This window comes from Clavelina lepadiformis, chromosome 5 (genome assembly GCF_947623445.1).
Source record: "Clavelina lepadiformis chromosome 5, kaClaLepa1.1, whole genome shotgun sequence".
NCBI lineage: Eukaryota > Metazoa > Chordata > Ascidiacea > Aplousobranchia > Clavelinidae > Clavelina > Clavelina lepadiformis.
The window spans coordinates 21,759,717-21,780,406 of record NC_135244.1 but is presented as its reverse complement, the minus strand read 5'-3'; the positions used below and the strand labels follow the sequence as shown (position 1 = coordinate 21,780,406).

General features: G+C 39.9%; 3 protein-coding genes across 4 annotated transcripts; all 3 read left to right on the top strand.

Moving 5' to 3' along the window:
- Window positions 1-188: 188 nt before the first annotated feature.
- On the top strand, window positions 189-9,653 carry LOC143459322 (uncharacterized). 2 transcript variants are annotated; one of them, XM_076956416.1, is made up of 14 exons: window positions 189-339; window positions 1,300-1,473; window positions 1,810-2,008; window positions 2,139-2,335; window positions 3,477-3,708; window positions 3,960-4,104; window positions 4,350-4,490; window positions 4,676-4,803; window positions 6,024-6,212; window positions 6,593-6,759; window positions 7,103-7,235; window positions 7,674-7,847; window positions 8,162-8,400; window positions 8,686-9,653. In XM_076956416.1, exons 1-14 carry the CDS (start codon window positions 328-330, stop codon window positions 8,866-8,868), a joined length of 2,313 nt encoding a protein of 770 aa, XP_076812531.1. In that variant the 5' UTR covers window positions 189-327; the 3' UTR covers window positions 8,869-9,653. The 2 variants fall into 2 exon arrangements, with proteins under 2 accessions (XP_076812531.1, XP_076812533.1); XM_076956418.1 differs by lacking the exon at window positions 189-339 and adding an exon at window positions 880-1,034.
- Window positions 9,654-10,216: 563 nt separating this feature from the next.
- LOC143459320 (tubulin alpha-1D chain-like) lies at window positions 10,217-14,471 on the top strand. Its single transcript, XM_076956414.1, has 8 exons — window positions 10,217-10,369; window positions 10,614-10,836; window positions 11,052-11,156; window positions 11,414-11,610; window positions 11,836-12,067; window positions 12,161-12,426; window positions 13,193-13,386; window positions 13,840-14,471. Exons 1-8 carry the CDS (start codon window positions 10,367-10,369, stop codon window positions 13,976-13,978), a joined length of 1,359 nt encoding a protein of 452 aa, XP_076812529.1. The 5' UTR covers window positions 10,217-10,366; the 3' UTR covers window positions 13,979-14,471.
- Window positions 14,472-14,832: 361 nt separating this feature from the next.
- Window positions 14,833-17,510, top strand: LOC143459321 (tubulin alpha-1A chain). Its single transcript, XM_076956415.1, has 7 exons — window positions 14,833-14,994; window positions 15,386-15,608; window positions 15,819-16,120; window positions 16,271-16,502; window positions 16,602-16,867; window positions 16,978-17,171; window positions 17,279-17,510. The coding sequence occupies exons 1-7, from the start codon at window positions 14,992-14,994 to the stop codon at window positions 17,412-17,414; spliced, it is 1,356 nt and encodes a 451-aa protein (XP_076812530.1). The 5' UTR covers window positions 14,833-14,991; the 3' UTR covers window positions 17,415-17,510.
- Window positions 17,511-20,690: the final 3,180 nt, after the last annotated feature.

Below are 20,690 nucleotides of genomic sequence, written 5' to 3'. Positions count from 1 at the left end.
TTTGGATTTTGACATCCTTTTGTTGCTTGTATTCGCACAGTAATGAAATTTTTGTGCGCAAAGCAATAATCGCTAATGAGGCGTGATTGTTTCAGTTGTGCAATCCCAACTCAAAGACTGATTTTGGCCTCCAACGGCGACTCGGTTCAACATGTTTTCTCGCTCCAAATTAAGCGCAGTGATGCACGTCATGTGTGGGTAGAATTGCAATTTGAGGGACGCGACAGTTTCCAAGTCTCCTTTATAAGTGCACAAAGTCTCCTTTATAAGTCGTAAGCCCGTGTGTCTGCGTATGTCGTCAAACACCCTTGATCCGTTTCATCAAACATGCAGTTGATGGTAAGCTAGCGTTTTCTAAGTATTCTATACTTACTTTCTATAAGTATTTTAAGACAGCAGTTGCCATTATATTACATGATGGCTGCCGGCTTGGAAGATACTGCTATGTGACTGAGGAAAAGAAAATTTGAAAATATTACTACAAAATTATAAAAAAGTAAACTTTAAGAAAGAATTCTGTAGTAATTTAGCTAAGATACTGATTGCAGTTGGAAGGCGTTTGATCAATGTTATGTAACGACCTTTCGATTATCACAATTACAATAGAACTTCTTAGAAAAGAATCATGTGATATTTGCTGCGGAATATGTGTAGACTCACATATCCAACAACACTCAGTAAGAAATAAGGTGAGGTCATCAAACCAAAGGGTATGCATCGACCAAAAATTGAACAGCTTACGTACTAAACCCCTAACCATCAATTCGTGCAGGAAAAGAATAGAGCAGAAAAAAATTAATAAAGAAAGTTGGATCTAAGCAAGCCACAAATGAAAGAACTGGCAACGCAGGTTTTATCGCCTGAGGGGCAGATTACCTGTAAGAAAGTTACGTGAGTTGTTCACTTCAAACAGCTGGTTATTCTAGCGATGATTATGACAATTGTGAATAATTTCCTATCACTGACCGTAATCTGTCGCCAGTTTAGCACGAACATTTGAGTTCGATGAAAGAAACTGGGGTTAAACTAACGATGTAAGTAAATAAGTTCTAATTAAATTGGTAATTGCTTTACTATACACAGGCCGAGAAAATAACGTATTAAACAAAGAAAAAATGCCCACGACAAGGCAAGGCTGAACGAAGGTCGCAGTTGACGAGACATAAGTGACTTTGGCAGAAATATTTACTAATTTCTCGCTAGTGCTAGAGCAAAGACAGACAATTGGCAACTATTTTTTGTAAGGAAATGAAAGCTTAAACGTGCTCTGACTAAACACGGCTACATTCAAATCTACAGATGAAAATTTCGTTGCGTTTGCTGGCAGTGTTGTTCAGCAGCTCGATAGTATGTACCTTCATGCTTCACGCCTACGTCTATCAGCATCATGCACAAGCCAAGTTGACCAAAATGCTGCAACTTGAAACTCTTGTAGTGGAGTACCGGTCGCAAAACAGTGACAAGTTCGATCAGGTATTGTTAGTCTCATAGGGTACTTGCTGTCCCTTTCTATGCAAAACATTTCGTTTCAACTTACTCGCTGTAGGCCTATAGCCTAGACTACTGTAACTGTAAATTTATAGAAAAATAATTTTTGATAAGTTACCGATTTGATGAAGAAATCTTTTTTTGTGTTGAGATTACTTTTCATTTGGCACAGTCAAACGTCTGCTTGTGAGTCCCGACATTTCAGTGACGATGGCGCCATTTCTGTATTCCCCTACTTCCAGTTTACAAGGCAGACTGCCGGGATGAGTTGAACGTTTTACTGATACAAATGGCTTAATTGAGAAACATTGATTTGCGCAGAAACCCGAGTCGAGTTTCAAGGAAGAAGAGGCGATGACACATATCGTGAGAGAATTGACCAGTCCTCGTGATGCAATCACGACAAACGTCATCACTCATCCGGTCACGGAAGAAGTTGATGATGAATACGATTATGTCACAAGAGAGGAAGATTTGGTAGAATACGAAGAAACATGTCAACTTTCTTCTGCAGATCTTCGTAAGTATATGACAAAATATGAAACGCTTTTACCTCTGGTTCAGCAACGTGCTGCTATAAACAACACTGGCAACCGACTGTAGCCTACTAACCACGTTACGTCTTAAAACTTGAGTCATAATTTCTGCAGTGGGTCCGTTGAAAGTAAACTCAAGCTTACAACGTCAGCTAAAAGAAACATTAACGTCGGCCGGAGATGACATGATAAGTGGATGTTTTCGACCCCGGGGTTGCAAGGCTGAACAGAAGGTGGCGATCGTCATCCCGTACAAGAACAGATACCAGCACCTGCTCACGCTGCTCCATCATTTAAATCCTATTCTACAGGTGAACTTTAAAGGTTTTATCAGTTTGTGTAGTCTATGTCGGTTGCTTGAGAATTGTGATATTTATATCAACCACTACACTTTGTGATTTTGTCAACTTTAGATTTGCCACCTGTCAATTTGGCAAATATCGAAGCGAGCCGGGAAACCCAGGTGTCTTCTTATTGTTAATAAACGATTATTTTAAACTCAGAAACAGTGCATTCCCATATGCATTGGTGATAAATGACGAACTAGTTTTACTGAAGTAGTCTATTTGAGTAAATTTCTTCTACTTTGACTACTTACTTAAGTAGTCTTGTTCATGGGTAGCCTACTTCTCCTTTTACTTAAGTAATTTTCAGGCCAAAGTAACGTACTTGAGCAGGTAACCAAATGCTGAAGAAGTCAGTGTATGGGTTCGAAGATAATTTAAAGTAATTTTCATTTGCTTTCACATTTGGACGAAGTGTTTATATACCGTCTACAGCTTGATTTTTACATAAAAATACCCTGACGAAGGACAAAAGTAGGCTATGTCTGATTCCATTTAGCTTCATAAATTTGATTTCCTGCAGTTGTTTTGTTTTTGGCAAGCTCGTGGTTTTTTGTGCTTTCACAATCTCATACTTTATACTTTAGATCGATAACTACTTCTTACTTAAGTAGTTTAAAATGTGCTATTTTCTACTTCATACTTGAGTAGTTTTGAATAGCAATACTTTTACTTGTGGTGGAGTAGATTTTGTCGGAATCGACAATACTTCTACTTAAGTGGTTACTTTGATCACCAGTCCGTTATTACCTACATGTGTTTAAAATAAGGCTTTATTTCCGTAATGATAAACATATGCTAAGTGTCATGAGTCATGAGCTTCCTTGCAGTCCGTGGTGGTTCTGGTGATCGGTTCTGACCACCAACTAACTAACAAATTTGGCATTGGCAAGGATTCGCATTGAGGTTGAAGATTGCGAATCGCTTGGAAAGCTCTTGTTAGAAACATTTTAAGTTAAATCCACTCCAAATGTGGTTAACTTCTGAAAGTCCCATCAGCAGCTTATGCGATAGCTTGGCCAATTTAATGTCTTTCGTGCTTTTGTAGCTCTATGTGAGTTTATCTATCCTGTGCCTATGTAGTCTATGTCTATGTTCTGTTTTGCAGAGACAAAAGATTATGTACTGCGTGTTTGTGGCTGAACAATTCGACAACGGAGTGTTCAACAAGGCACGAGTGATGAACGCCGCTTATCTCGAAATCATGAGGAATTGGCAGAAACACAGAGACCCCCACGGGAGATTGTTCGACTGCTTTGTCTTCCATGACGTAGACATGCTCTCGGAGGATGACAGAAATCTCTATCTTTGTGGGAAATCCCCGAAGCACATGTCTCCAGGTTGGTAAAACTTTGCGAATATTTCGAAAAACCGATCTTCCGAAATGCATACTTTTTTCAAATTGTGCTTAAAATCCTTTCACGATATGAATGATACGCGTTGTTCTAAACGTAAAATTTAACGGGTACTTTTAACGCAATCCTGGGTGTTTTATTGTCACTGACTTTGTTATATCTTTGAATTCCCTGAACCCCAGAAACATGATGCCAATATAGGCTACTAAGCTAATTAGTTATTTTGTGTTTAACAGCCATTGACAAGTTCAACTACACCACCAACTACGGTACAAAATACGGTGGGGTAACCGCCATTCGTACAGAGCATTATAAGTTAGTGAACGGACATAGCAACCGCTTTTGGGGCTGGGGCGGTGAAGACAACGACATGGAAACGAGGTATTATATGATGTCTGTGAAAACTGCTGCTGTTTCTTCCACAATCGAATATACCCAGATTAACTTTAGCTCCAATTTTTCGTCTCAAATAGTTTCCTCTTAACCAATTAGCCTGCTAGTTTAAATTAGCTAGCTGCTAATCACAGTCAACCATAACATTAGCATTACAAATGCACTGCAGCAATAACAGCCTTGTTTACCTGAGGTTTATAAAAGCTGTCATCATAAATATGCGTCATTTTCAGAATTTCAGATCAAAACTTAACAATTGATGCAGTGAATGAGACAATAGGTCGGTATAAAATGATCGAACACATTCATCCCTGGTGGTTTAACCCCATTTCAGGAGTAGGTAGTTCCTACCGAAAGCATACAACAAAACCAAAGTAAGTTTTTTTTTCGTTTTAAATGCCTACTTTCATGCGTTGTGGTCAAGCGTTAGTGTGTGGTCGCTTTTCTTAAGTCGTTATCAATTTCTAGAATTATACGTACGAAAATGCACATCAAGTTTACCTAAAAGCACCTAAAAGTTTAACATTTAAAAATGTTGGAGAACTGCATTTGATTACAGGAAAGTTCATGCTAAGAAGGAGGAAGAAAATAGCAATTACAAAGACACAAGTGGAATTTCCGATATGAAATACACAGTCACTGAAATTGACAGGAAAAGGCTGTGGACGCGGATCTCGCTTGACATTCGTAAGTTAACTATAAACTATTTTATCCCTGCCATGAAGTAATATACTTCCAACAGCGGCAGCTCTCTAAGTCTAAACGGTCTTATCAAAAGGTCATTTTCAATCGACAGTTTTAACGTATGACGTCACAATGTTCATGTTATCACATTCGATTTGTTTACTTCGCGTGCGGTGGGTTTCAGATTGAAGTACGTGTTGTATATTGATTAATTATTGATGGTCTGTAGGCTACATCATGCTCAAGATAAAAACTTGATTGCCTTGTTTAGTGATGCAATAAGGGCGCATTCTGTTCGTGGCGTGGCTTGGTTTGGACGTAGACGACTGGTTAGCCTGGCTATAATAACAACTGCCGCAACAGAACTAGTTTTCGGGACTACACACGTGCGGTTTTCCGACAACTAATCCCAACTTAACGATCTTAATTAAACAGCATCTTTGAAAACTGAAGTTCTTTGCCGTACTCGAACTTGTGGTGAACAAAATTTCATGTTCAATTTCCTAATACTTCCTTCATCGCTGCGTGTTGTGCATGCCGTAGGCAGTCTAGCGCGAGTGCTGAAAGTTTAGTTTAGTGTTAGTGAACATACCGACCTGAAACGGGAGGGTTATTTTAAACCAGCGGTTCCTAACCTTTTTTGCTGCTCGTACCCCTTTGTCAGGTCAGAGCATTCGTATTCCAAAAAAAATTCTGATGGAATTTTTCATATATATATTGAAAAATTCCATCATTTTCTTATATATATTGCTCTGTGGCCCAAGGATCTTCGTACCCCTTGATGTTCAATCTCGTACCCCCAGTTGGGAAACACTGCATAAGTTTAGGAGATTTTCATCGATTTATAAAAATCATTTCAATGCATTTAAAATAGAAAGACTGACTAGTCCTACAAGTTAAATCAAACTTGATAAAAGTTTCAAGCAAGAGCATAATGTATAGCACAGAAGCAATAACAACATGACATTGGAGCCTACAGAACTTGGATGTCAATTCTGCATTGAAAGCAGCATCATTAGTTGTGCAATTTCAAACAATAACATTCCAGCTTTCGGGTGTTCAAAATGCCGGTTGTACATTTCTTAGCGTTTTTATTGTTTGTTTGTTGTCAAAAGTCAATGAAGTTTGATGGATGTTTGCAGAAGCTTTTGGGGGAATTTTCTTTGGAAAACTGTTCAATTACAATTTGATTCTTTATTTGTTTAAACCCTTTTCACTTTCAGGGAATTACGTCGTTGAAAAAATCCAGACATCTTTCAAAAGTCGGAAGGAAGTCTTTGTGGAGGTTAAGAGTCCACAGTCTCTGAACACTCCCAAGTCGCATAAAGATAGCGATGAACAAATCCCGGAAGATCAATGCGTCGACCCGGAGTATTACAAATTTCCCAGTATGACCGTAAATCGCACAACCAGTAGGTTAAATTTTTGTCTTTGTCAAAAAAACTTTTATTCAGATTTTTTTCATTTTTGAAAAGAAGTTCTGGTTTTATATTTCTCAGGTGCAATTCGTTATATGACCGAAATGGGACTTTTTGCCGTTGATTTAAATAATACTGTTACAAGAAATTATTGGTTATTTTTGTACAAGTTTTATAGTCGCCTTGTCTGGCTTCACAGCATTTACTCTGCAATTGCTCACAGTGTTATGCAAAAGAAAGATTGTGTAGCCTAGCGTAGCTACCAGTACAGGCTGAATTATCTACTGTTATTTCATTGCTATTGTATAGAAGTTGTACGTTGTTAAAGTACTGTTTAGTTGCAATCTTCTAAATTCATTCCTGTTCGCACCAAGGCATGAACGAGGTAAAATATACACACGTGTACAAGTCGTTGGAGGAAGCGAAGCGCGATTGCAACCTGATGTTATCCCTCTGTCAGTCGATCGTCGAACAAGTGAAAGGGCGCTACACTCTTCGGTCTAACGCATACGTCCAGGAAAACATCCTGATATACAAATTCGTGAGCGCCTTGTTCTTTTGACGGTTTTAGACGTTTCGTCTGGAGTATATAACCCATAGTTTAGCCTTGATGCTCGCTTCGACTCGAAAATACAAGAACGTCTGTCACTAACTTGATTTTTCCAATGAACTGCAAACTTTAACCGCGCAACCTTTTCAGTGCTCACTTTGTTGCTAATTTCATAGATAACGCTAACAAACTATTGTTGTTGAAGCTTTCAACTTGGCTTCATATCTATATGAAGATTATAGGCGTTATTCGACTTAATTGGATCTAATTAAAATTGAATATGCTTAAAGTATCTTAAATATGCTTAAAGACAACTTGTGATACTTTTGTTTAGGGTCTCGCGGAACAGAATGACGTCGTGGAAAAGCATTTTTCGACAGCAGCCTACGTTAAAATCTGTCCTCAAAACCCATCCTACACTCAGTTTATCACGAGCCCCATAATCATGAAAGGGGATGAGACATCTGGTGAGTGCAATTGTTTGATTTTTAAAAATAAGTCTATTAATATTTTGCGGCCTGCTGGAAACTATACTTTCGTTCTGATGCTTTGTCGTGTATTGGCAAAAGGCGTTTCATTATTTGTGTTTAAGTCGAAAAGTATAGTTACATTTTGCTGTTTACTTTTGTCTTAACTCTTTGCCTCCAATGAAACAAAACTTATTTAAACCGATTGCTTATAAAACTTTAACTTAAATTCAAAGAAAAAGTTAATCATCAATCATGTTTGTAAATGCAGTGTTAACGTGTATGATGCATATGATGATGATGATGTATGTTTATAATGATACCAATCACCAAAGTTACGTTCATGAAGCTTTTGATGTTGTTGTTTGATCCGTGATACCGTGATTCCTCACGTCAGTAAAATTGTATAAAGTTTCAAATCTGATATGTCACCACCAGGTCCGGTCCCAAGATACCAAGTGGAGTTTTACATTCGCCTCTTCCACCCATCAAAAACGTCTTTCACGCACAGCGCTCAGGTTATGACGACACATAGAGCGGTTATGGAGGAAAAATACACGAACCGCGTCATTAAAGCGTCTTGGTGGGATTCGCTCGGAAAAGTCCAGTTTAGTAAGCATTGTGACGCAGATAATGTCGTTTTCAACTGTCAAGTATTGTCACTGATGATTCTTAAGTGTAGTGGTAATGATAAAACCGCTACATGACGCCAAAGGGCACAAATTCACTTTATTCAGCCATCACACTGAGATATTATGCTGGCTATACTGACTACGATACTGCTATGACCGCTGTTACGTAATTTGTTGTTTAAACTAACTTGCCTAACAGTTTTTAAAACCGTACAAAAAGCCTAATTTGCAAACTTACATTGTTTTATACGAAAGATACAAATTCATATTCACCGTGTCGCGTTTTTGTTTTAGCAAGAACAAAAGTGATCAACATGACCTTGGACAGCGTGGTCGACATGTTTACGGTGGAGAAAGACGAGCACTCCAGATTGCTGAGGATAAGGACACCTTTCGCGGGATTGTTACGTGAGCCCGGATGTTACTACATCAGGAACAAGTTGATCGAGAATGAGAGTGACGCGATCGTCATGGAGTGGGCTTTCTGGTTGCAATTGAGAGCTGAAAGCAAAGAAATTGAAGATAAAATACTGGTACTTTCCTCACGTTTGGTGCTTTGTCTATTTCGAACAAATGTCTGTTGCGGCTGTAATGTGATGTCTCTTGTAAGATAACTCTCTAAGTAAGATCATTTGCTAGTTCTTTGATTCAATCCTCTGCTTAAGATCTTTCAATAGAAATCATGTTGCCTTTACGCTTGGTTTATCTTATAATGCTTTGAGCAATTGACTGACATTGACGACACGGATCTATTTGTTAACCAGCGGTTAGTTTTGTATTTTTACACATCTTTAAACTCTTTTTTCTGCCTTTTGCAGAAAAACAACCTGCAGCGTTCCGTGGCGTCCGGGAAGCAGTTTAACAAGATGATGGCGGAACGAGAGGAGGTGATGAAGAGCTATATAGAGGATAAAAAGCAAAGGGACATGCAGAAAGGCAGGGAGGAGTACCTGGGACAGGTCCGAGCGAGACACCGACCGAATGAAAAACCAAAAACGTGACCTAGCGTGACTGCACTGTGCGGATAAAGTTTTCTTCATTAAAATTGCTTTGCTGAAGATTTTCGTTTTCTTTAATTTTTATTCAGGCGACGTTAAGGCCCGAAGCGCAAAACGTCGTGCAAGTGCCTAATACTGCCGAATTCTTGACTTTCGTATTTTACCTGTTAGTTTTATTTTCCGTAAATAAGCCTGGTTTTTAATTGCATTGCACCTGTGCCAAGCAATGACGAAACAACGTGATCGAATGGTGATCAAAATCAAGTTATGGGGCTTCGTTTGCTCTCCTATAACGAGATATATTGGTCTGGTATCGGGAAATATATTGATTGACGCTTTCTCTTTGCAATTGACCGACTTTGCTCGGCTGCGACGTGACGCTGGTTACCGGCTTCTTCGTTATTTGTGCGGTAATTTAGTTAACAAGTGAATTTGGTTACCACTTACGAATTGTTCGGTAACCTGTCTTTGTTACTTATTTTCAGGTGAAGTTGGTAACACGCAGTAAACACACGTAACTCTGTGCTCAGTTACGTATTCATTTATTTATTCAGTCAAATCATTCAATGAAGTCATTCAGCCTTATTGCAAAAGCAATTAGTAGTAACCACTAGGAAACCGGTAACCGACTTCACACCTTTTATAACGCGTCTTATAACCAAGCAGCATAACTTACGTCACTGTTTTTGCAATTATTTTTATTCTGTGCTATCTGTGGCTACTTTGCTGACATGGAAGCACTTGCCATCGACCTTACGTCATGACGTCATTAAAAGGAAACGTCAATTGGGCTGAGAAATTCATATTTGAGACTGACATATGCTGGTCAAGAAGCATTGCATGGAGATAAGCGCTGCAATCCTAAAGATACTAAAAGTGGAACTGGTGATGCAAATGAATGTATGAACAATTACATATGTTATCACATATACTCTACGATGCATCTGCATTGGCCATTCTATACCAGCATTTGTGTATGTACGTTTGTGAGAAAACTCATTGCAACTTAGAAAAACATGTTATATATTTATAGTTTATTCACCAGCGAAGTAGAACACGTCATTCTTAATTCATAAAAACAGTTTACCCAAAACTTGAAGGCTAGACCAGCTATCAGTCCTACAAAGGCGATGCTTTAAATCTAATCGATCGATTTTTTGCGCATTGTAAAACAGCCAGCATCAATAATGCATGGATTCGTCATTTTTCTAATGTCGTCATCTGTGTGCCCTAGTCTCGCTGCAGTTTCGTTTAATTGATTTTTCCACCTCACCGAAAAAGTCCAAACCTCTCGGGAAGGGACACGTGACGGTAAATGCACCAATCAGCTGCATTAGCAATGACGTAAGAACAAAAACGAGTATAAAATCGCGTCTACGCCTCACAAAGGGACAAGAGTTTCGAAAACCTGATTTTGAACACGTAACGTTCTAAAACGCAGGTTGTCTCGTTCCGGCTTTCTCGTATCGTTTTCAACAGTTCATCAAAACACAAGCTAAATATGGTAAGTAAGCCTAGCATAGGTTATGCTGTAAGCGTATGATATGATATCTCGTATATTTTAACTGCACGCTGTCATCGATGGACTACTGTTCTTGATAATGAACTGAAGTTAGTTCGTTGACTTATAGATGCGCGTGCCCGATTCTTGGTTCACATTTCTTACGTTATAGTGCCTGCGTGCTTTCTTACCACTTGCTCTATAGATTTGAAATTGTTCACAATTATGACAACTATTTTTAACCCAGCGTGAGTGTATCTCAGTCCACGTTGGTCAAGCCGGTGTTCAAATCGGTAACGCTTGCTGGGAGTTGTACTGCCTTGAACATGGCATCCAGCCTGATGGTCAGATGCCAAGTGACAAAACCATCGGAGGCGGAGACGATTCCTTCAACACCTTCTTCAGCGAAACTGGCGCTGGCAAACACGTGCCAAGAGCCGTATTTGTCGATTTGGAGCCAACAGTAGTCGGTAAGGCTTTATCTTGATTTCAAATTGCAACAGAACATCTTTGAACTTGGATACGTTACTCTTGGCAAAGTGCAGCCTTCTACCAACGGCACACTACGGTACTTCGACCAACGATAATAGCATTGGAGTAACAACATTCTGTGACCTATAAGTCCAGTCAGAAACTGAACGGGAAGAAGCGTGTTATTCTTTACAACTGAATGTTCTGTTTCTAGACGAGATTAGGAGCGGCACATACCGCGAGCTCTTTCACCCTGAACAGATGATCACCGGCAAGGAAGACGCCGCCAACAACTACGCTCGTGGCCACTACACTACCGGTAAACACATGCCTAATACAGTCAGAGATTATGTGCCTTGTAGAACTTAGAACGTACGCAGCTTTCGTAGCTATTAGCTGGTTGGTATTAGCCGTAAATCGGCGGCTAATTGCCACAGTTGCTGGTTGTCACGTCATAACTGCAGACAAAATTATCTCTTTACTAGGATTTAGTTATTAACAGGTTATTAGTTCAATCTGAAAACAAAGCATCGAAGTATTAAAATGGAACAAAATATTCTTGGTCTTGATTGACAGGAAAAGAAATGATCGACTTGGTCTTGGACAGGATCCGCAAGCTCGCCGATCAATGTACCGGTCTCCAGGGTTTCCTCATCTTCCACTCCTTCGGTGGTGGTACCGGATCCGGATTCACCTCCTTGCTTATGGAGCGTCTCTCCGTCGATTACGGCAAGAAGTCCAAACTTGAATTCTCCATTTACCCGGCTCCGCAGGTTTGTCTTGTTTCTGACAAGATGAAGATTTTACTGATTTGCTGTAAGACTCTATAGCACCTCTACTGTAATAAATTGCACACGTAAGCTCAACACTTGCGGCGTTCCTGAAAAAACATAAAGGTTATGTCATAAGCCTAAGCCCAAAGTAACGGTGATATTCTTTAATAAATCAAAAATGATGAATAGTTAAAAAGTTAAAGGTGAAATAAACTTGATTTGCAGATCTCAACCGCTGTTGTCGAACCGTACAACTCCATCCTGACCACCCATACCACGTTGGAACACTCCGACTGTGCTTTCATGGTTGACAACGAAGCTATCTACGACATTTGTCGCCGTAATTTGGACATCGAACGACCTTCGTACGTCAATCTCAACCGTTTGATGGCGCAAATCGTGTCATCCATCACCGCTTCTCTGCGATTCGATGGTGCCCTAAACGTCGATCTTACCGGTAGCCTTCCGTTGTTGCTTAAATAATCACGGTTCTTCTTGGAATCATGACTGGTTATGATGTCATAAAGTTAACTTTGCTTATCATTGACAGAATTCCAGACCAACTTGGTGCCATACCCACGTATCCACTTCCCACTTGCCACCTACGCCCCAGTCATCTCGGCTGAGAAGGCTTATCACGAACAACTCTCGGTTGCCGAAATCACCAACGCTTGCTTCGAGCCAGCCAACCAGATGGTGAAATGCGACCCACGTCATGGCAAGTACATGGCTTGCTGCATGTTGTACCGTGGTGACGTTGTACCCAAGGACGTCAACGCCGCTATTGCAACCATCAAGACCAAGCGCACCATCCAGGTTGGTTGAAATAGTTTTATGACAGGAGCTTTTCTTCATGTGTTAAAAATAATTCTTATTGGGCGGCATCGAAAGTTTTGGAAACAAATTTATTTGGTGTGAGTTGGAGAAACGGTCATGTGCAAGTGAAATAACTGATTTTTTCACTTGAAATCTTTTCAAGAAAACTTCATTTTAGTTTTATTTCCCAACACAAACATTTCACGTCCGTTGCGCAATAGCCTACCGTTAGCGCCGAACTTTCCCGTGGCTTTTTTCTCTTCCCTGCGCGTCAGCCTGTCAGTTCTTGTTGATAGGGCGACGAATAAACCGTGACGTCATCTACATAAAATTGGAAAAACATTTCATGAATCACTGGTTTTTGAAGACGCTTGTAAATTATTAATGAATTTCTGCGTCGGGCGATCACATTTCTTAACTGAAAGTAAGCTGATTGCCACCATATGTAGTTTAGCTGCTTCATTTTGCTCCATTAGCCAGCACCGTGGAAAATCGTTATCATAAGCTAATTGCTTGGAGTGGGCTATTGCCGGAGAAAAAGAGAAAGCAATAAAACTCCTGCTGGTCGTCGTCGGTATGCGGGATATTTTTACGCCGTGTGAAAATGAAAGTCATGTGTTTTTGCAAATTTTTTGTCTAGTTTTTGCTCGTCATTATCGCAGCAAAGACTGTATATACTCCACAATTGAAGTTGTGTCTAATTAAACACCATTAAATGATTCAAGCTACTCAGAATAATTGAACCACATCATTCAATTTTCAACAGTTCGTCGACTGGTGCCCAACTGGTTTCAAGGTCGGCATCAACTATCAGCCACCAACCGTTGTCCCCGGTGGTGACCTGGCCAAGGTGCAACGTGCTGTGTGCATGTTGAGCAACACCACAGCCATTGCTGAGGCCTGGGCCCGCTTGGATCACAAATTCGACTTGATGTACGCCAAACGTGCTTTCGTCCACTGGTGAGTGATAGCTGTTTTTAGAACAGCGCCTTTTCGCTTTTCCATTGTTATTATTTGAACGCAATAAAGCGGTAGTCGGGCATGACTAGGCTCGCCATGGGACAAAGGTCATAAATTGATTTCGCAGCGTATCTGGAATGCGAGCGAGAATTGTTCTACGTTTGAAGTGACTAAATAAACGCGCAACCAAGCTAACATAGCTACATGATAAAGACGCAGACATTATCATCTGACCACAGAATTACAGACGCTGCTATCCCTGCTAAGCATTACACACACTGTTACAAACAAGTAGTTCACACACTTTTAAAACTGGCAATCGACCAGACTTGCGTTTTTAAGCCAAAATCGTGATCATTCAATTTAAATTATGAACCGTTTCAAAAAACAAAACTGGCAAAATGGTAAAGTTCCCTAAAAACGTATTTTAATCCTGATCTTTCCTTTGAACAGGTACGTAGGTGAAGGTATGGAGGAAGGTGAATTCTCCGAAGCTCGCGAGGACTTGGCAGCTCTTGAGAAGGATTACGAGGAAGTGGGATTGGATTCGATGGAGGGGGAAGCGGATGAAGATGATGAAGAAGAGTATTGAAAGCCGCTGTGTTTCCAACTCGAAAAACGACTTTTCGTGCAATATATTTACCTCAAAATGTATCTGAAAATAAGTTTTGCTAAAAATCACTTGAAGAAAAAAGTTCCAAAAATTGGGCAAATTGCTCAAAAAAGAGACAGCTCACATTGTACAAAGATTTGTGTTTCGGTGTTTGACGGCTGCTGAGAGGAACAGGTCGAGTTTGTCATATGTTACACAAATATGGCGTAATTACTTTTTTTACAGTCGTGTAAATTGTACAGTAATCTGCTTAACGCAATGATACACATGGTGCTCTGTTGATGTAGGTGCTTGTGTGTGTGTGTGTGTGTGTCTGTGCGTGTAACTCAGTTTGTAAGACAGTAACCATAACAATAAATCACCACCAATACTTCAATAACGATACTGATACCACTACAACCTTTTGTCTGATAAAGCGTCATCCGGGTAGATTTGAATTGTTCTCTGGCTTAATAAAAATACAGCTTTGAAATTCGTGAGTTTTTGTGTTGAGCAAAAGTTGAGAATTCAAAAAACAACGTTAACCATCGTAGGTCCCATGAGACTGTTTGCTTTCTAAACAGAAAAAGGGCAGGTCTTAACACACATTTTGTTAAGCACAAAGAGATTGTAAGTGGTAAGAGAGAGGATTTTTATTGAAATTCGCTCCGGTGACGCACACACAAAAACGTTTTCTCTTTTGTCATTCCTGATTCCTATTGGTTGTTTGATATGCCTTTTCAATGATTAATACGTAAGCCAAGAGCGGGCGCAAATCCAAACCGGCCTTTTCGTTTAACTGCCGTAACGGTTCCCATGCCAACATGAGGAGGTCTTCTCTGTTTGTACGGTCACGTGGTTGGAAACCGCCAATGGCGACCTAGAATAATCTTTAAAACCTTTACGCAAGCATATTTGCTCACCATTCAACCTGCTAAGTCTCGTAACAAGTCAGTACGCAAGTTTGATCGTTTTCGTCTTTACTTTCAACTTTAAATCGTCCAATCTTCAAGATGGTGAGTCGAGTTACTAGTTCGTTCATTGATTAATTAATTTGGTTAAATAATGGATAAATTTTATTTGATGTCTTAACGTAGTTAAAGTAGATTTTTACTCAAATATTTTTTAAATTACTTCGCTGTACGTCTTTGCCAAAGAAATGCATGTGAAGCAACAGGCGAATCAAAAATAGCGCAAGTTTTTTTAAGAAACAACTTCGACAATTAGAAAATGGCTTCTAGGAGTAGAAATCATTGAGCCCACGTGGGTTTCAAGCGTTTTATCTCTTTATTACGTCAGTCACTGTCTTTATTACTGTACTTCGAAACGTTATCGTGTGCTGTGAAGCGTAACTTAGGGCTGACCGCATAAAGGAAAAGCGTCATATTTGACATTTTATCATCACAGCGTGAATGTATCTCAATCCACGTTGGTCAAGCCGGTGTTCAAATCGGCAACGCTTGCTGGGAGTTGTACTGCCTTGAACATGGCATCCAGCCTGATGGTCAGATGCCAAGTGACAAAACCATCGGAGGCGGAGACGATTCCTTCAACACCTTCTTCAGCGAAACTGGCGCTGGCAAACACGTGCCAAGAGCCGTCTTTGTCGATTTGGAGCCAACAGTAGTCGGTGAGTTACTCCATAACCTTAGCGCTAAAGAATATTTCTCTAAGAATGGTTTGTTTGATGTGGTAGGCCTATAACCGCGAAACAACCTTAAAAGAGATTGGTTACTGATTAACCTACGTATCTTTTAATTTATAGTTTATTTAACCAGCATTAGGCAGAAGTATTTTTCTTGCAACGTACCACAAACTTAAACAAAATTATATGTTACAGATGAGGTTAGGACCGGCACCTACAGACAACTCTTCCACCCCGAGCAACTTATTACCGGCAAGGAAGATGCTGCCAACAACTACGCCCGTGGCCACTACACCATCGGTAAGGAGATCGTCGACTTGGTCTTGGACAGGATCCGCAAGCTCGCCGATCAATGTACCGGTCTCCAGGGTTTCCTCATCTTCCACTCCTTCGGTGGTGGTACCGGATCCGGATTCACCTCCTTGCTTATGGAGCGTCTCTCCGTCGATTACGGCAAGAAGTCCAAACTTGAATTCGCCATTTACCCGGCTCCGCAGGTTTGTGACAAAATTATCCATTTTGCCACCGCCATAAGATAGAGACAAAAATTATTGAACTTAAGCAACCATGTAGGTTGATAAGCTTGGTCTAGTTGTGTTCGTTGCATTTCGAAGCGTTTTGTTTATAAGATCTTTATTTACGTTTAGATCTCAACCGCTGTTGTCGAACCATACAACTCCATCCTGACCACCCATACCACGTTGGAGCACTCCGACTGTGCTTTCATGGTTGACAACGAAGCTATCTACGACATTTGTCGCCGTAATTTGGACATCGAACGACCAACCTACACCAACTTGAACCGTTTGATGGGCCAGATTGTGTCATCCATCACTGCTTCTCTGCGATTCGATGGTGCCCTTAACGTCGATCTTACTGGTAAATTAAGGAGATTTTGGTTGTTTTTGATGCATAGCTAAGGATTAATTGCAGTGCTGTGTAAATATACTTTGATATAATGCACGCATTTTACCACAGAATTCCAGACCAACTTGGTGCCATACCCACGTATCCACTTCCCACTTGCCACCTACGCCCCAGTCATCTCGGCTGAGAAGGCTTACCATGAACAACTCTCGGTTGCCGAAATCACCAACGCTTGCTTCGAGCCAGCCAACCAGATGGTGAAATGCGACCCACGTCATGGCAAGTACATGGCTTGCTGCATGTTGTACCGTGGTGACGTCGTACCCAAGGACGTCAACGCCGCTATTGCGACCATCAAGACCAAGCGCACCATCCAGGTTGGTTGCAGTTACTCAATTTTAAAAAGTAGTTTTACGGAGTTAAAATTTTTAAATGATAAAGTTAATTCTCATGTAGCCGCGTCACTAACTGCGATACTTTTCAACAGTTCGTCGACTGGTGTCCAACTGGTTTCAAGGTCGGTATCAACTACCAGCCGCCAACCGTTGTCCCTGGTGGTGACCTTGCCAAGGTGCAACGTGCTGTGTGCATGTTGAGCAACACCACAGCCATTGCTGAGGCCTGGGCCCGCTTGGATCACAAATTCGACTTGATGTACGCCAAACGTGCTTTCGTGCACTGGTGAGTACAAACAACATACAAACCGTAGCTCAAAGCTTTTTCTCGCCTTTGGCTTTGTCGCCAAGTTACTTACGGTGAATTAATATTTTTACTTAACTTGCGAACAGGTACGTCGGTGAAGGTATGGAAGAAGGAGAATTCTCTGAGGCTCGCGAGGACTTGGCAGCTCTTGAGAAGGACTACGAAGAAGTTGGTGTTGACTCCGTAGAGGGAGAGGGTGAAGAAGAAGGAGAGGAGTACTAGGTGCTCTGAAAATCTCTTCCGGCCCTTATAGTTGCATCGTCTCTTGAACGCGGCTTCTATATTTTTTAAAAAAATAATAAAACGTGCATACTTGCATTTTATATGTGTTTATTTGATTCAGTTGAGAAAGGGGGTTATTTACGTTTCCTATATACACATGTGTCACGTTAAGCAAGGATCTTCTTGTTATTTGTTTGTTTAATATTATAATCACGAGGTGGTATGGTCTTAGATGAAGATAAAATTTCATCACAGATTAATTTATGCCAGAATATTTCTGGAGATTTTTCAGATAGCCCATTGCAAAATAAACGCGGCTGTTAAAACTTGTTATAAGACCTACTAGCATCTAAAACAGGGGTGACGAACCTATTCGATGACGCGGGCCACTTTGTCAGTTACGGCTGAGCAAGCGGGCCGCACAATTTTTTTAACATTTTGCATAATAATTAGCATTCAAGCACAACCGCTTCATTTGGCAGATTTTTAGCTGCTCCCGCGGCCGCAAAAAATACATCGATTGAGTGCGGCAATCTATTGAAGACATACTGCTGCGACTCAATTGTGCTATCAGCTTTTGATATCGCATTGCGCAAAGATTAGAAACAGGTGAAAGAAAGTTCAAGACTGCTGGTCTCACCGGACGCTTCGTTCAAGACTGCTGGTCTCCCGGACGCAAAATTTAACCCTAAATTCCGGACATGTCCGGAATTTTCCGGACGGTATGGCAACCCTAAATTTCCTATAAGTCCTATATGCCTTGCATGTATGGGCGTTTGTCAAATCGTTTGGTGGGCTGCACAAAATTGTTTGGCGGGCCGCATGCGGCCCGCGGGCCGCAGGTTCGTCACCTCTGATCTAAAACAACACTGCTTCAATTACAAGTTACGGAATATACGTGCATTATATCATCATCTTCCTCTTGGCAGCTTTCCTTAGCGGTATACTTGGAGAGCTAGCTCATAACTTAGTGAAACGGGTTTCAAATACAATTGTTTGATGGCGCTTGGCTATTGTTACATTACACAAAGGCATTGGATTAACTAGCCACATTTGTCCATGGTCTTCTTCTTGGTCAACAGTGCAATAATTGGTAAAGACAAAACAAAACAAAAATTAAACAAGCGGCATATTGAAAATTTTTTAAGCGATTTATGTAATATTTTCGAAGAAGCATATAATATAGGCCTACATCGCTGACTTAAATTCGTTGTTAGGCTTTCAATTATATTATTCAATTTTATACCATTCCGTAAAGTGTGTAGAACCAACGGAACCATAATTCACATAAAGGTTAAGAATGTCTGGAATCTTGAAAAATAACTTCTCTGCATTATTTTTAAATTTTGCGTTAACTAAGTAAAATTAAAAGAATTTGAAAACAAACTAAAATCAAAATGAAAATTTTTTATCAGCATTTAGTTATATTTTCCAACCAAGTTGTTCACGTCATTCAGACATGCTTTTAGTATTTATTAATGAATTATATGAATTAACTTTCTTCATTATGTGAGGATGGCGAGGAAGGGAAAGATCAACCAACTTCTGAAAACATGCTTGAATTTTGTCGTTGGCCTTTTCCCGACTGGAAATTGCAGCAATATTTGACGCACTAAAAACGTGCATGCAAAGACGCAAAGTTTGGTGTGACGGCGTGCACTGAAACTTTAGTCTATGTTTATAAAATGGTGTTTAAAGAACTAGCTTTTGTTTGTTTATTATAATTCGGCGTTATGATAAAAAAGATCGGCGTGTACTTTGATAAATCTCTTGTGTACACACTTTTCAGTACTGCACTGTGAGGCCTATTTCGGGTTCCCGACTATACTCCTGGCGGCCGAGTCGGTTTTCGTGGTAAGGTTAGCCTAGCATAGCCTAATACCATCTGGAAACTGCAAATCGAAAATTTGGAAAGTGGTTGATTAAAATGTGGGTTTTTTCTAAAACAATATAGGCTACCGATAGCAGCTAAGCCAGCTATCTTAATTGAAGAAAGCGTGAAAGACTTAGGCTATAGGCTTACATAGGGTCAATCGGCCAATGGGCTTTTGTGGCAGGTAAATTTTTCTCTAAAATTGTTGAAAAAAATATACTAAAAATTTTAAAGTTTAAACAATTTTTGTTTAATTAACCACATCTAATATTTCTTAAAAACAACTCTAGCTAATTTTCACAAGCTATTCCAAGTAAAACGTTTGTTATTACCCTTAGAACGTGGCTATCTCAAACAAAGATCACTGGAACGATATGAAAAACAGCAGAAAGTTTTTTTACTCTGTAAACTAAACTGCTGTTTCTCCAGCAAATGTTGCTCTTTTTTTCATTCTTTTTCGCACACGAGCAACTGTATTCTTCTGTACATGCATGTACAAAATTTTAGATGTCTATGTGTATTTTTTCAATATTTTTTATTTTTTTATGTGGCATTACAATTACAAAATAACCCCCAAAATGCGGACAGCAAAACGTGGTCATTCTGGTTTATCAAATGCGTTGTTTGCACACGATTATTTGCTTACTTCGGTCTATTTGAGCAAGATGGAGTCAATAAGTAAGAAATCAAGGAAGTCTTACGATAAAGTAACGCTAAACCCAGCTTTTTCAGCTATTAAAGACGGCGAAATGTCCATTCGAAGTGCCTCCGTGGATTTCAATACTCAAAGCGTAATGACTCGTTTTTAGTTTTGCATTACACTGTAAAAATACGATATAATCGTTATGGTTAAGTTACGCCTATAGGATATGCGAGGTATACTAAAAACATTTTAAAACTTGGCCCGTCCATTGTATAAATGCAAAATTAAAAACGAATCGAAATGGCTGCGCATCGTTTTACTCAAACCAAGTTACCTGAATATTATTCTCCCTTATTATTACAATATTTATACATACACATTCCTTATTATACAATTATTCGCAAGTCAATGAATGGAAACAATTTATTTTGCATTGCTCTGAACTCCAGTGTTCTACTACAGTCTTGCACACAACAAACTGCAATACTGTAAAAGGCTAAATTCTTCATAAAAATACGTCTGCTGTGGAATAAAAATACGTTACTTGCTCGAATAAGTGTGAAATTCATGTTTTTTGCATTGGTGCAAAAATTGTTCGTGCAACTTTTGTTACCACCTGAAAGATATTGAGTAAAAAGAGCTAGAGAGCCAGTTGTAGAGAGATGTTTCTTTTAATTTTCACAAAGTTACCTTTTCTGTCAGTTTTCTTTTTAATCACTTTTCTCGGCTTGGATCTGACTTGTGTGGCGAAGCCAGTGTA